Here is a 12,853-nt window from a genome sequence, read left to right as displayed (position 1 = left end):
AAGTGGTTGCGCCAGGAAAGCAATGTTCAATTCTTCTCGTACACGACGAGATTTTAAAATGCACCGCGAACTTCGTCGATGAGCTGCTGGCCCATCGTCCTCCGTCTGTTGTTGCCTTCAGTTGGGCCAGCTTGTTGTTGCTGGATACCAGAAGCTGTGCCAGTTGAGGCCCCTTCACTTTCCAGCCGCCTTCTCATATTCTCAAACTCGGCATTGGTCTTCTGACCTCTCATACCAACAACCCAACCAGGAACCCGCCAGCGAGTCAAAACCCCAGGTAGGGCCTCATTGCGCCAGGCGTATCCAACGAGCCAGCCCACCACGGCACCAAGAAGGGAGCCCGGGAACTGGGACATGGCCAGCTGCCCTGCCATCATGTATTTGGTTGACTTGTCTGAGAAGGTCAGCGCTGCCGAGTCCTGGCCAGTTGGTGGCCCCGTAGCCAGCGCCACCTTGTACTTGTACATGTGTGGGATCATGGCATGGTATTGAGCCAGAATCGCAAATATGATCGGTGTTGGGCCGGCAGGTAGGAAATCTAGCACGCCAAAACTCAATGGCCTGAGGAATGCCGTCAGTATAAGCGGTGGCACGATCGAGGTGAAGAGTGCGGTGACGAGGATGAATGACTAGATACCAAGCATGTCAGCGCCATTTCTGCAGTGTCCCGGCCCAGAAAGAGCACTCACGGCATATTTTCTTGAGCCCCACCGCTGCTCAATAGTTCTCATATTGTATAGAGCCATTGCCCCAAACAGGACCTCGGATGAGTTGAGATAGCATAGCTGGTACGCCAGGACCCGCCATAACTGGTGATATCGTAGAATATGGGTGCCGATGGATATATAGAAATAGTGTTTTATGTCGAGAAGGCTGGCTGCTATCGATGAGCCAACCAATCCCACCACCAATGTGCGCGTTACCGGCGCGTTTGTGAATGACATTGCACGTTCGCTCTCTTAGAGGCGCCACCTGGACATTTTTTTGGAATGCGGGCGGATTGGGATGTAGGTGGGGTGACAGTCAGGCCAAGCCAGACTGTCCGGCGGTCGCTGTTAAAGCCAATTGAGGTGTCGCGTATCCCAGTGTGATCTTAAAGCAGGCTGTGAATTCGTTGCCGGAATAGACCTCAAGGAGGATGGTGTCGTAGAAGGTGGTTTGGTGGTGGAAGTTGCGGGCAGTTGCACATGGAGGTCAGGCAGGTTATACTGAAAGCTGGCCCCTGTCGGCCGTTTTGCAGCGTGTTCATTCGAGGACCCACTTTCAGCTGTGAGAGGATGCCGCGCCTTGGGATTCGTAACTTCCAAGAATCTGGGTCCAACGTAACCATACTTTAACCCTTGGGTGGCCTGCCACTCTCACTCACTCTCACTCCCTTCCCCAATCTTGCAACAGGCACTGCGACCATGGCAGCTTACTGACCGACAACTCTTTTCAGAGAATCTACCATCTTTTCACACCAAATACCGCATCGTTAAAACTCAGCAATCACAATACATATTTTGGACTGCAACGCACCTCGGCATCATGTCCGACCTCTACCTCTCCCGTATCCGTAACTGGTTCCTCAGTTCGCCGCCAGCAGAATGGGCCATCAACCGCCTTAGAGACACTTTGATAGGATCATTGAGCCAAGGACCTATCCCAGGCCATGTCGCTTTCGAAATGGACGGCAACCGAAGATATGCCAGAAGTCACAAGATCGAGACAGTAGAAGGCCATCACCTCGGCTTCGAGGCTCTGGCCCGGGTTCTGGAGATTTGCTACAAGTGTGGTGTCAAGGTGGTCACCGTCTATGCTTTTAGTCTGGAAAACTTCCACCGGCCCAAGTATGAGGTCGACGGCCTGATGCAACTGGCCAAGGTGAAGCTCGAGCAACTCATTCAGCATGGGGAGCTGTTGGACAGATACGGTGCTAGTGTCAAGGTATTGGGGCGTCTTGATCTGATCCCTCCAGATGTTCTCGAAGTGGTGGAAAGAGCGGTCGCTGCTACCAGTCACAACACAACGTAAGCAATGTCACCTCCTAAACATGTAAATTGATATATTAATACATGCCACAGATGTGTTCTCAACATTTGCTTCCCCTACACGTCGCGGGAAGAAATGACAACAGCCATCAGGACGACTGTAGAAGAATATTCAACCACCCCTCGGCCACACAGCACCCCATTTTCGCAGAGCAGAATTACGCAAAAGATCTTGTCCAAACAGGGTGACAAACCAGAGACTCTGGAGTCTATTGAAGAGACCCCCTCTCAGTCGGACGACCATGACCAGGATGATGCCGTGTCGACGGCTACCACCCTTCGTTCCGATCCATCTACGCAAAAGTCGGAGGGCTCGGAAAACGTGGCCATCTATCCAAACGCGGAGACAATCACGCCCGAGACCATCGATAAGCATCTCTACACTGCCGGGTGCCCCCCGCTTGACATATTCGTGCGAACCAGCGGCGTGGAGAGACTGAGTGACTTCATGCTCTGGCAGTGCCACCAGGACACGCATATTTTCTTCCTCAAGTGCTTCTGGCCTGAATTTGATCTCTGGCACTTCCTGCCTGTGCTGGTGGAATGGCAGCACAGACAAAAGCAAAAGCAACGTGACGAGAAGCCTAGGCGGGTGAAACAGGCATGATTGTTTTCCTATTCTGGCTTTTTGTTTTGCAGTTTTCGGCAGGTCATCCCAAGTTCAGGGAGGGAAAGGGTGAACAGGGCGTAGGGTTCGGGAGATAGAGATACCTCAGCGTGTGTGCTTGGTTTAGAAAGTGGCATCGTGTTTTTTATCTTTTTATTTTATTTTAATAAGCATTGAAGACATACCCAAACACGCATTGGTTGTTGGTGGTGATTGTGTTGACAAAGTGGTAGTGTGGTTGTAGTGTAAGGGTTAGGGTGTCGGCCGGCCCGGTTTTTGGTGTTCTTATCTTATCGGTCGCATGCACCTCTCCAAAGGTGACCAAAATCCAGGGCTCCCGGCCAGGAAACCGTCCCTCCGCTAACCGCTCCCAGCTTCCCTCTGGACCTCTCTTTCAGCGGCCCTACCAATCTTTTTTTCCCAGCACTCACTGCCACGATCCCAGAATCTGCAGCAACACCATCGACGGGCGCCATGAAGACGGCCAAACCTCCTGCGTCTGAGAACGGCGGCAGCAGTCGCAGAGCGCAGCCGCTCCGTCAGACGCGCATGGTCAATCGCGGCAACTCCTCGTCGTCGCTCATCGCAAATGCTCCAGCACAGCCCATCGACATTTTCCCCGGCCTCAACCACTTTACCGATGCCATCAGCGCCCTTCCCAAGGAGATAGTCCGTCACTTCACCCTTTTGAAAGAGGTTGACGCCAAAATCTTCAACAACGAGGACAAGCTCTTCGATAACATCCGCCGTGCTCTCGACACCCCGCCTCCGGTCGACCCATTCCCGTCGTCCAATGATGCGCACAATAATCACATTCCCGCGTCGGCGCCCATGAGCGCTCAGAACAGCAGCAGCGGAGTGCCACCCTATGCGTCCGCCTCCACGATACCTTCTGCCACTGGCCCTCTCAATCCCGCGAGCGAGGCGCGCCGTCGGATATTCAAAGAAACAAACCTCAAGGTTCAAGAGATGATGGTGGCTTTGGAGGAGAAAAATCACGTTCTTTTGACTGCCAATGATGCCCTCGAAAAGCAAATGAAACGAATTGAATCCGTGTGGCCAAATCTCGAGAGCGAATTCAGCGAGGAGGCCAAATGGGGCAGCGCTAACCATTGGGCCTACGACGATGTTCGAAAAGCACAACAGCAGGCCAAGTCCAATGACAAGGCTGAGCGATCACGCCGGGAAGGGGCTGCTGCTCTGTCAGCTGCTGCCCAGCATGTGAACGCTGAGGAGGCGGCGGCTCGGAGCAACGACCGAAAACAAGCAGTCGCCGCCAAGAAGAACGCGAAGGGACAAGCAGGTGAAGGCGATGCGGACAAGACGAGTGAGCCAGCCAAGAAGACACAGGGACCCAAATCTCGCAAAGCGCCTGCGGAGGCGGCGACTCCTGTCGGCCTCGGTATCACCACGGGCGCGCCGGCTGGCTCTGCTCCGGCCAAAAGACGCAAAGTTGAGACTGCTAAGGCGAACGGGGGAGCTCCTATGGAGCGCGCCATGAGCTCGGTGTTTGGTAATAGCACCGTGAAGCCAAAGACGACCAGCCCCCGAGAGACTCCCGTGCCTGAAAGCGGTCCTAAGAAGCGCAAGGCGCTCCCAACATCGAGTGGGCAGGCAAAGAAAAGGTGCGCTCGCCCATTCGACCTCCGATCCGTGTCTCTTGTTTCCTAGCTGACCCTTGATTGTAGCAGAACGAATAATGCTGCCGCTATGTCCCCGTCCATGGCCTCGTCGCCTGTCATCGCAGCATTCCCTGATACAATGAAAGGCAGCCGAGCCTCACCGATCCCAACAGCCATTGTTCCTCCCAGGCCAGCGTCTTCTCGTGCCCGTCAGAACTCTACACAACTAAATCCCGAAGTTGTGAGGCAAAGAGCTGTTTCGGTAGCGTCCACCAAGCCAAATGGAAATGCTCCGGATACGCCAAATCTCAGCCAGTTTGGCGAAGGACCCAAAATAAATATGGAAACAAAAGTACAGAAGGAGACACCCATACCTGCTCCTACCCCCAAGTCGGAGCCGCTGAGGACAGAGACCGAGATTCCGCCACCAGTAATGGAACCCCTACACAACGGCAATAACAGAAAAGAAGCCATCACAAAGGCACCGGTAACAGCAGCGGCCACAGTAGCACCCTCCGAAGAGAAGCCTGAACCAAAGAAAGAAAAGGAGAAGGAAGTGGTAGCTTCGCCCGCCATTCAGCCGACCCCTATAAGTAATGTCAAGACCAAGAGCGGGCGCGCAAGCAAGCCTTCCACCCCGTCTCTAGGCACCTTTGCCGAGGCAACCTCGATAGTCTCTGCAGCCCCAACAGAAAAGCAGACGGCGGCGTCTCGCTCCCGACCATCTAGGAATACCTCGGAAGCAGCGAGCGCAACAGATAAGGACAAGAACAACGGGAGCAGCATATCCGCGAGCACAACGACGACCTCCAAGCGGAGCCATAAGAAGGGTGCTTCCATCTCTGCTGCAGCGGCAGCTCTTGCCCAGGCATCATCCGGTCTCAACTCTGCCAAGGCTTCATCCAACGGCGGCAGTATCACAAGTGAAGACAACATCAAAGGCAGCAGGGGAACTGCTCAACATCAGCAACCTCCGCAGAGTACTCAAGAAGACGATGATGAGGACGAACCAGATGGGGACGAGCCAAGGTACTGCAAGTGCAACGGCGTTAGTTATGGCGAAATGGTGGGCTGTGACGGGGTGGGCTGCCCGAGAGAGTGGTTTCATCTAGAGTGCGTGGGGTTGAAAATTGCACCCAAAGCCAATGGTATGTTTGACTTGCAATTTCTGGACAGGGTGGAATCAAAGCTAACTCGGACGAACAGCAAAATGGTATTGCGACGAATGCAAGGAGCGGTTGAAGAAGAGATAATCTTTTAGCTGATACACCTGAAACTTAAGACGGCGATAGATATAGTGCGGCGGCAAATGCATTGTATGATATGGTAATTTGGCATGGCGAAAAAAACAAGTGGGAATGTTCAAGTGGGACAGGGATGGGTTGGTAGGATAACTTGTGGTTTCTTTTCTTTCTACGACGGATATATAAGCGAACCTAATCGCGAGCGGCGTTTGAGGAGTTGACTCACTTCCTTTATTATTTTGGAAGATGGGGTTATAGAGCATGAGGATCGAACGCATCGAAGTTCCTGTGAACATAACCATCTGTCGGGTCTTTGTCTCGGGATTTAATACAAGAAACTAATCTTTTGCTTAGCATGTGTCTACATACTTTGCTAAGATTCGCTACCTACAGTGAAGGACCAATGTTTAAAGTGAAGCCGTACACCAGAAACATGCTTGGTTACGAACCGGACATTGAACAAACCATGAATCAAGTTACATTGTGAGGAGAAACCAGGCCGTATACCTCCAACCACGCGAGTTTCCGACCTGGCTACTGACGATGTCCATGTTGTCTCAATGCCCGAGCTGTGATAATTACGATCTCTTCAGTGCGACCTTCCCCGTTGCCATCTCCAAGCTGGGATCACGATCTACTATCCTTGCTCTCACAAGTGGTTGTTTGTCCGAGTTACCAGAGCTTCATAATTCACACTATAATCAATATTATGGCAGAAACTGAAAGTACAAAGTCGTTTAGGGCATGGCTAGGTGGGAATAGTCCGCTCCCACCAAGATGATCCGGACATACCGGTAGGATGACAGGTTTGTTGCCTGATTATTTATTCGGAATAAAGTAGGCTGCTGTTTGGTCTGGTGCGTTGACATTCTGGTCCACGAGAGCGGTGATAGGGCTCGCTGTTGAGGACTCAATGTTCAATGGGGTCTGTGGAATTGAGTCTCATCCGATGAAACATCACCCGGCATCGCATAATCAGTGTTAAAATACTCTTGTTCACCGATATCAGCCGAATCATGTTCACCAGGAGCGCCTCTGCCATCAAGCAGTAGCGCACGGCTGATAGCGAATTAGTGAATCAGTAGGATTATCCTTCATCCATTGATAAGACATATCGTGCGCTCCAGTAAACATGCATAAGGCCAGAGCTATGCGACTAATATATCGGCTGCAGTTCTCTCAGCCGCGTGGAAGGCCAAGTCAAATGCCCCCTCTTCATGGTGATGCTGGTTGATTTGGTGCTGAAGGTTACACAGATAAGATACGTATCTGGCGATGACGTCAGATGTTATGGAAAAGAGGGCTTGAAACGCGGCTCTGATTTGTCGGTAGTTTGAGGCCCATGTGTTTGCACGGATATGCATGCTGTATGGACACATCAAGACATGTAGGTACCGTGGAGGGTGTATTGGTTGATCCTCGAAAACCAGAGGGATGCTTTCACCCAATGTTTCCAACTGTGATCCCACCGCGTATACGACCTGCCTCGGCGAGAACATTCCGATAGGTAATCTTGACGAGTAAAACACAGTCCATACACGAAGCCTGATGCTCTCCTTTCTTTCTGATCTCAGTGGTAATGATGTGCAACACTCGGTAATCAAAAGCCTGGTCTCATTTCGAGCTGGCCTTTGGGAAGAGTTGTCGTTTGGCCAAGTCGGATATTGCCGTGCTATATTTTCTCCAGTAGAGATCGGCGGTCTGGCCCTCGCATTCGCACTGCCGGAGAGGTTCTCACTACCAAAACAGGCGCAGACAATCCCTACAGTCGATATTATGTGTGGAATCTGGTGGATAATGACAGAGATCAGGTGAGGCCGTCTGATACGACGTCTCCCCCCATGAGGGCGCTAGTGGAGGTCAGGGCCCATTCAGGGGCCGAAAAAGCTGGGGAAGCGGGTGCGGCGGGCTGGAACGTGAACCGGGCGGGTCACTTTAATGGGCATAGAACTGGCGACTCAGCATCACATCTCTATCGTCAGCCTCCGAGGAGATGCCCTTTCCGACGGTTGTTTAGTATGTGACACAGCATGCGTGATCTCGGGTTGAAATGCATGCCCTTCATGTCGCCAGCCGCGCTGGAATGACAACGTTTCGAGGCCGAGCCCTGTGCCACCCACGTTGTTGAAGTGTCACCTACCATCCCGGGCAAGAGATCCGGATCCGATGCCCGAGAGGTCCGTTCTATCTGCAGATAGGTCAAGCAAATCTGTGGGGTAAAAGAGAAGCTAAGGTACATCGAGCAGCAAGATGTCCAGGGACAACAACAAGGGTTGGTTGAACGGAAAGAAAAATTCTCTTACAACAACAACCTGGAATCAGCATCGCTAGCGCAGAAACGGCTGCACGCGGCTCCGGCCCCCGGGGATCGTTTGGCAGACGACCTGCCGCGACAGGGCAACAGATCAAGCACCACGTGAACAAAACGAGCCTCCTTTCAGGCGAGTTGGACATGACTTGGCTCCTTGGCAGGTTGGGCTGGCCAGATGTGTCTTGGCCCTGCAAAGTGCTGTGCTGGCGATGGTGTTGACAGTCATGAGACGCTATGGGTTTTGGTTGATAGATTGGTTCCAACAAAGCACCCAGGAACCGGGACGGCAGGCTAGCTGGAGCTCGAGGGCGGCAAAGGGCAAAAAAAGCAGCAGAGCCATTGACCGATGCAGTCATAGGATCTGATGTGATCAGCAGGCGAAGGAAGCGTTTGACTTTTGAGCTGTCTCTCGGCGCTGATTCGGCGTCTGATCTGGCACGCCTGGCATGTCTGATTGTTGACCTTCGCCAGGTCCGGATATCTCGAGCACCTTGAGGTTGTGTGGTTGTGCCATGTCGTTTGTGGGTGAGATGAGGGAGGGGCAATGCCTCACGTCACCGACCAATGATTAGGTAAGAAATTGCATTTTCAACCTATGGGAGGCCACGGTTTTGCACAAGGCAACGTCACGCCAGATCAGCCGACTGTACAAAGACCAACATGGAGATTGATGCCATAACAAGAGGAACTGCTCTAATAATCGGCCGAATAAAACACCACGGGAGCAGAGGGGAAGGTTGCAAAGCGAGGACCAGTGCAACCAGTGCTCTTTGGGCAAGCAGGAAAAATTCCTGCAGTGTTGGAAGGGTTTGGTGGAGAAGTTCAAACCATTACGTACCGGCAAGCTCTGTCAACCGCTGGCTGCGCCGGTTGGCCACCTCTCGACCACCACCTCCTCACGGCTCGCCGATGATGTTATGCCATGTCAGAGAAACTCGGGCATTCGAGTGAGCAGAGAATCAGCGGTTCGGGCTGTTATGAGGCACGGCTTGACGCAATTTTCGTCAACTGCTGGCCGTCTCGCGCCTTGCTTGGTGTTTCTTCTTTGTTTTCGAGAGGGAGGGTTGCGGTTGGAATTTATATCATTTGTACCGTTTGTACAGCAGCTCTGGGCTGTTTGGTTGGCTCGCCAGGGACAATATGCATAAATCTTGGTTACCGGTCACTAGCCGTTCGCAAACTGACGACAGACAAGAAAAGAAAGATGAACACCAGTGTAGGCTGCCCGATTCTAGCAGCAGCTTCCAGCTTCCACATGTCTGCTGCAGACAGCGGGGCGAAGTCTTGATTGACAGCAGGGTCCTGTCGCCGAGTTCGCGGTGCGAGGTGAAGTGTACATAAAAAAATGCGGCAACCGCCCAGACGGAGCGCCGATGGCCGATGCGATGTCCAGGTGACAATGGCTCTGGCCATTCTCGCTAGTTTCCATGAGTAATAAAGACTTTTCCAGCGTGTTGGAGCCGTGCTCCGAGCTTGTTTTCTCGGCCTGCATCGGTTCCCGCCTTAACGTCCCCTATTTAATTCAAATCCGCCATGTGCTTGTGCGCAACTGTCTTGCATCTGCCGTAACTGATACTACACCTCCTACTCATACCTCGCAACATTACACATCATATCCAATTGTTGACTTTGCCGTTGTGCAACTGCCCTCGAACTGCAGGCCCCATCCCTCCGCTGAGCTCTGCTGCTCCACCAAACTCTCGGTTTCATCAACCGTCGTCATCGAGTGATCTTGGTCGCAGACTCGACTCATCGAAAACAAGCTACACCGCTCGTGCCTGATCTGTTCAGTCAGAAATTGGGGCGAACCTGCTTTGCTTACCTGCAACAAAATAACACGAGGCTAAGGACAGAACCGCACTGTCGGAACCTCGACAGACGCACGTCTTTTTCATTCCGACCTTTCTCGCCCTCCCTGCATCATTCACTGAGTGCAGAGAGACAGACAGCATTTTATAGTCAGAAATAGCAGGGCTGACCACGAATTGCGGATCCCGAATCTGAAAAAAAAAAACCACACCAAGCTCGCAATCTTCCCCGCATCACTGCATCCATCGCAGACTTCCTCTTACCTAAGAAGCCATTGCCTTGACTAATAGAAAGCCCCCTCGTTCCTTTTGGACAGTCTTGTGAGACCACGGCTCGGGCCCCCCTCAACAGATCAAGCAGCTGTCAACGGTGCCTAAACACCCTGCCCTGTTGCTCTGACCATCCATCAGATCGAATCAATCTCTCTGGAACGGCCCTGTCGCCATCTCTTTCTTGCATCGCACACCTGACCTGCCGGCGCTGCAATTTCTCCCCGGACCCCAGCCAAGCCCGTCCCAACACATCCCTCACCCTGTCGCCGCTGTCTTTCCCCATGGCGGTCTCCAAGCCGAGACCAGCCCATTTGCACGTCTCCCCCCTGGGAACACCTTCGAGGGACTGCTCCCCGGACTACTTAACCATGACCCGGGATCGGCCTGCCACCCCGGACCGGGCATCCCGCTCTTCTTTCTCGTCCATCCGGGAAAACGAAAGCACCTTACCCCAGTGCTTTTCCAAAACAAAGATTTCATCCTATCTCGACCCTGAGGCCATCGACGACTTGCTCTCTCCTCCCAGCCCGACAGGATCGACTTCTAGCACCGATTCTCAGGAACTGAAGATGATCCAAACTCAGACTCACACCCACACTCACACTCAACCTCACACTCAACCCCCCACCAAGTTCCTGCCGCCCGTCACGAACCCCAACAGCCGGCTCCTTGGATATTGGACTCCCGCCGATTCCTTCAGAGGCTGGAAGGAGATTCAGGTCAAGGGAAAACTTGCCAGTAAGAGCTTCGGAGACCTCCAGATCCTTCATCAAGTCTTCAAGGACACGCCCAAGCCCACCAAGCGTGGGGGTGCCAACAGACCCGGCGATGCTCCTCTCGAGAGACTCCCGACTGAGATTTTGAGTACGTTGTCCCCCCCCTCCCCCCCCCACTACTGCCTATCCAAAATAGTCATGCTGACATGATCCAGCCTCCATCATCAACCTTCTTGCCCTTGATGTCCCCCCCAATGGGGTCTCGAGGCGCAATGTCGACCTCATGTCGTTGTTGCTGACCTCGCGGACGCTTCACATCGCGACCTTAACCACTCTCTACAGCAAGATCACGATTCCCCACTCGCGAATTTTCCAAAAGTTCCTCGCCCACATTTCGGAGCACTCCACCCTGGGCACAATTGTGCGGCGGCTTGATTTTTGCCACTTCAACCCTGCGCAGCTCTTCTCCACAGCGGCCGAACGCTCGCAAGCGCGCAACCTTACCTCAGAGACCCTCCTCCGATGCCTCGACCTCACCCCCAACCTGCAAGAGTTTCTTGCGCAGGAATACCTCGACGATGATTTGAACGCCGATGTATTGCGGAAGCTCTTCCTTGGCTTGCCGAGGCTGCAGGCGGTGGATTTCTGCGGTTGCACGTCGACCAAGTTCAAGGAGGCTTTCACATCGATAGTGTCGCCCGACTGGCCCCCTGTGCTTTCGATCCGTCGTCTCTCACTGCACAAGTGCCTCACCCTGCCCTCGGTCGTGCTCGAGACCATTCTCCCAAGGCTAAACCACCTTACGCACCTCGATGTTGCGGGTACGCGGATAACAGACGCTGCCCTTGCTGCGATCCCGGTGACTGCCCGCATTACACACCTCAATCTGGCCAAGTGCACGCTTTTGAGTGCCAGGGGCGTCATTGACTTCCTGACAAACCACCCTGCTGCCAAGGAGCTCGAGTTCTTGAGCTTGGCCACCGATGCCAGAAGCCACCAGCTTTTCGACGCCGAGAGCCTCAACGAATTGCTTCCTGTTCTTCCCAGGACCCTCAAGTCTCTCAGTTTAAAGGGCAGCAAGATGGAGCCCTCCCATGTTGAGCTTCTCCGGCCGCTGACCAAGCATCTCGAGGAGTTTGCCATAGGCCGCTCTCTCACTTTGGCGGACGTCAACCGCCTTTTCCTTCCTGACGAGAACACCGAGGATGATGTGCAGATGCAGCTGGACTGGGTCCCTCATACTCTCAAGTATTTGGACCTGTCTGACTTCTGGGGTCAGGAGCTCGATCTGGTCTATCTTTTTAGCAGCGGCTGCGCCATTCTCAAGAACTTTTCTGAGCCATTGGAAGTTATCGAGGTTGCCGAAGATGTGTTCAAGAGGGTGAAGAAGTCGGCCGCGGCGGTGGAGCGTGCTGGCTGGAAGATGTCAGAGTGTGGCAGCCGAGGATGGCTGGTGAGACAGCCGCTGAAGGACGCGACGACTGGCAAGCCTATTGTCAGGGACGATGGGCGTCGGTCGTGGAAGATGGGAGCTGATTCCTGGGGCATGAGAAAGATCCCAGTTGCGAGGTCTGAGGTTGGCGGAATGTATGGGAGCTTTATGTTTGGGCGCAAGCTTTGAAAGCCTCTCCCTTCAATCGGCATTTTCAAATTCCTCTTTTTCTTTTCTACGGAGTGGGCTCGACTTTAGCATGGTTGTTTGGGTTTGTTGAATGAAAAAGGCAAATTCAGGGCAAGCGAGCGACTGGTGTTTCGGATATGATTTGGCTTTTCTTGGTGTTGGATATCGCTTCTCGTGTGTTTTGGGGGTACTGGTTTGTTGCTTTTTGCATTGCATGGGGAGTTAATGGGGGAAATGACGGCGGGACTGTATCACGGCGTACGATTGAGAGGACAACAAAAAAAGTCAAAAAAGGGCGCATTGGTACGACCAATACAAAGAGTCGAAGGAGAGAACAACTTCAAAAAGTATATATGTCCTTTTAATTGTTATTAACTAACCCGACTGTGTATGAAGTATGAGGAAGAAGTATGAATAAGAATCCCGATCAATCTCATGGGTTTGCTGCCGAGTGAAACAGTGCAAGTGCTCTCTTTCAGGAGTGAGAAAAGCCAGTGGCATTACTGCATGATATACATACGTACCACAATGGCTTGCCCCGTTCATCTGTAGAGATAAGAGAGATATTACTGGATTCAAGCTGTAATTTGTTTCCCGATGCACGAGGTCAGAAGACAACCC

The 12,853-nt window shown here is 52.8% G+C and overlaps 4 protein-coding genes across 4 annotated transcripts; 3 read left to right on the top strand and 1 right to left on the bottom strand.

The window, feature by feature from the left end:
• Positions 1-53: 53 nt before the first annotated feature.
• On the bottom strand, positions 54-1,231 carry QC762_603930 (uncharacterized protein; the record flags this gene model as incomplete). Its single annotated transcript, XM_062892086.1, has 2 exons — positions 690-1,231; positions 54-629 (listed from the first exon to the last, which is right to left on the bottom strand). Exons 1-2 carry the CDS (start codon positions 942-944, stop codon positions 54-56), a joined length of 831 nt encoding a protein of 276 aa, XP_062740160.1. The 5' UTR covers positions 945-1,231.
• On the top strand, positions 1,164-2,637 carry RER2 (cis-prenyltransferase; the record flags this gene model as incomplete). The annotated part of the gene is made up of 2 exons (XM_062892085.1): positions 1,164-2,009; positions 2,064-2,637. Exons 1-2 carry the CDS (start codon positions 1,528-1,530, stop codon positions 2,635-2,637), a joined length of 1,056 nt encoding a protein of 351 aa, XP_062740159.1. The 5' UTR covers positions 1,164-1,527.
• A 474-nt stretch (positions 2,638-3,111) lies between these two features.
• Positions 3,112-6,017, top strand: QC762_603910 (uncharacterized protein; the record flags this gene model as incomplete). Its single annotated transcript, XM_062892084.1, has 3 exons — positions 3,112-4,262; positions 4,329-5,407; positions 5,466-6,017. 3 exons carry the CDS (start codon positions 3,112-3,114, stop codon positions 5,510-5,512), a joined length of 2,277 nt encoding a protein of 758 aa, XP_062740158.1. The 3' UTR covers positions 5,513-6,017.
• Positions 6,018-8,550: 2,533 nt separating this feature from the next.
• On the top strand, positions 8,551-12,684 carry QC762_603900 (uncharacterized protein). Its single transcript, XM_062892083.1, has 2 exons — positions 8,551-10,759; positions 10,827-12,684. Exons 1-2 carry the CDS (start codon positions 10,177-10,179, stop codon positions 12,230-12,232), a joined length of 1,989 nt encoding a protein of 662 aa, XP_062740157.1. The 5' UTR covers positions 8,551-10,176; the 3' UTR covers positions 12,233-12,684.
• Positions 12,685-12,853: the final 169 nt, after the last annotated feature.

This window comes from Podospora pseudocomata, chromosome 6, assembly GCF_035222375.1.
Source record: "Podospora pseudocomata strain CBS 415.72m chromosome 6, whole genome shotgun sequence".
Taxonomy (NCBI): Eukaryota; Fungi; Ascomycota; class Sordariomycetes; order Sordariales; family Podosporaceae; genus Podospora; species Podospora pseudocomata.
The sequence above is the reverse complement of the archived record's forward strand: the minus strand, read 5'-3'. Positions and strand labels throughout refer to the sequence as shown.

Coding starts and splice junctions, on each gene's coding strand:
- QC762_603900 (XM_062892083.1), top strand. CDS start 10,177: ATGGCGGTCTCCAAGCCGAGACCAGCCCATTTGCACGTCTCCCCCCTG. Junction 10,760..10,826: donor ACTCCCGACTGAGATTTTGA/GTACGTTGTCCC, acceptor GACATGATCCAG/CCTCCATCATCAACCTTCTT.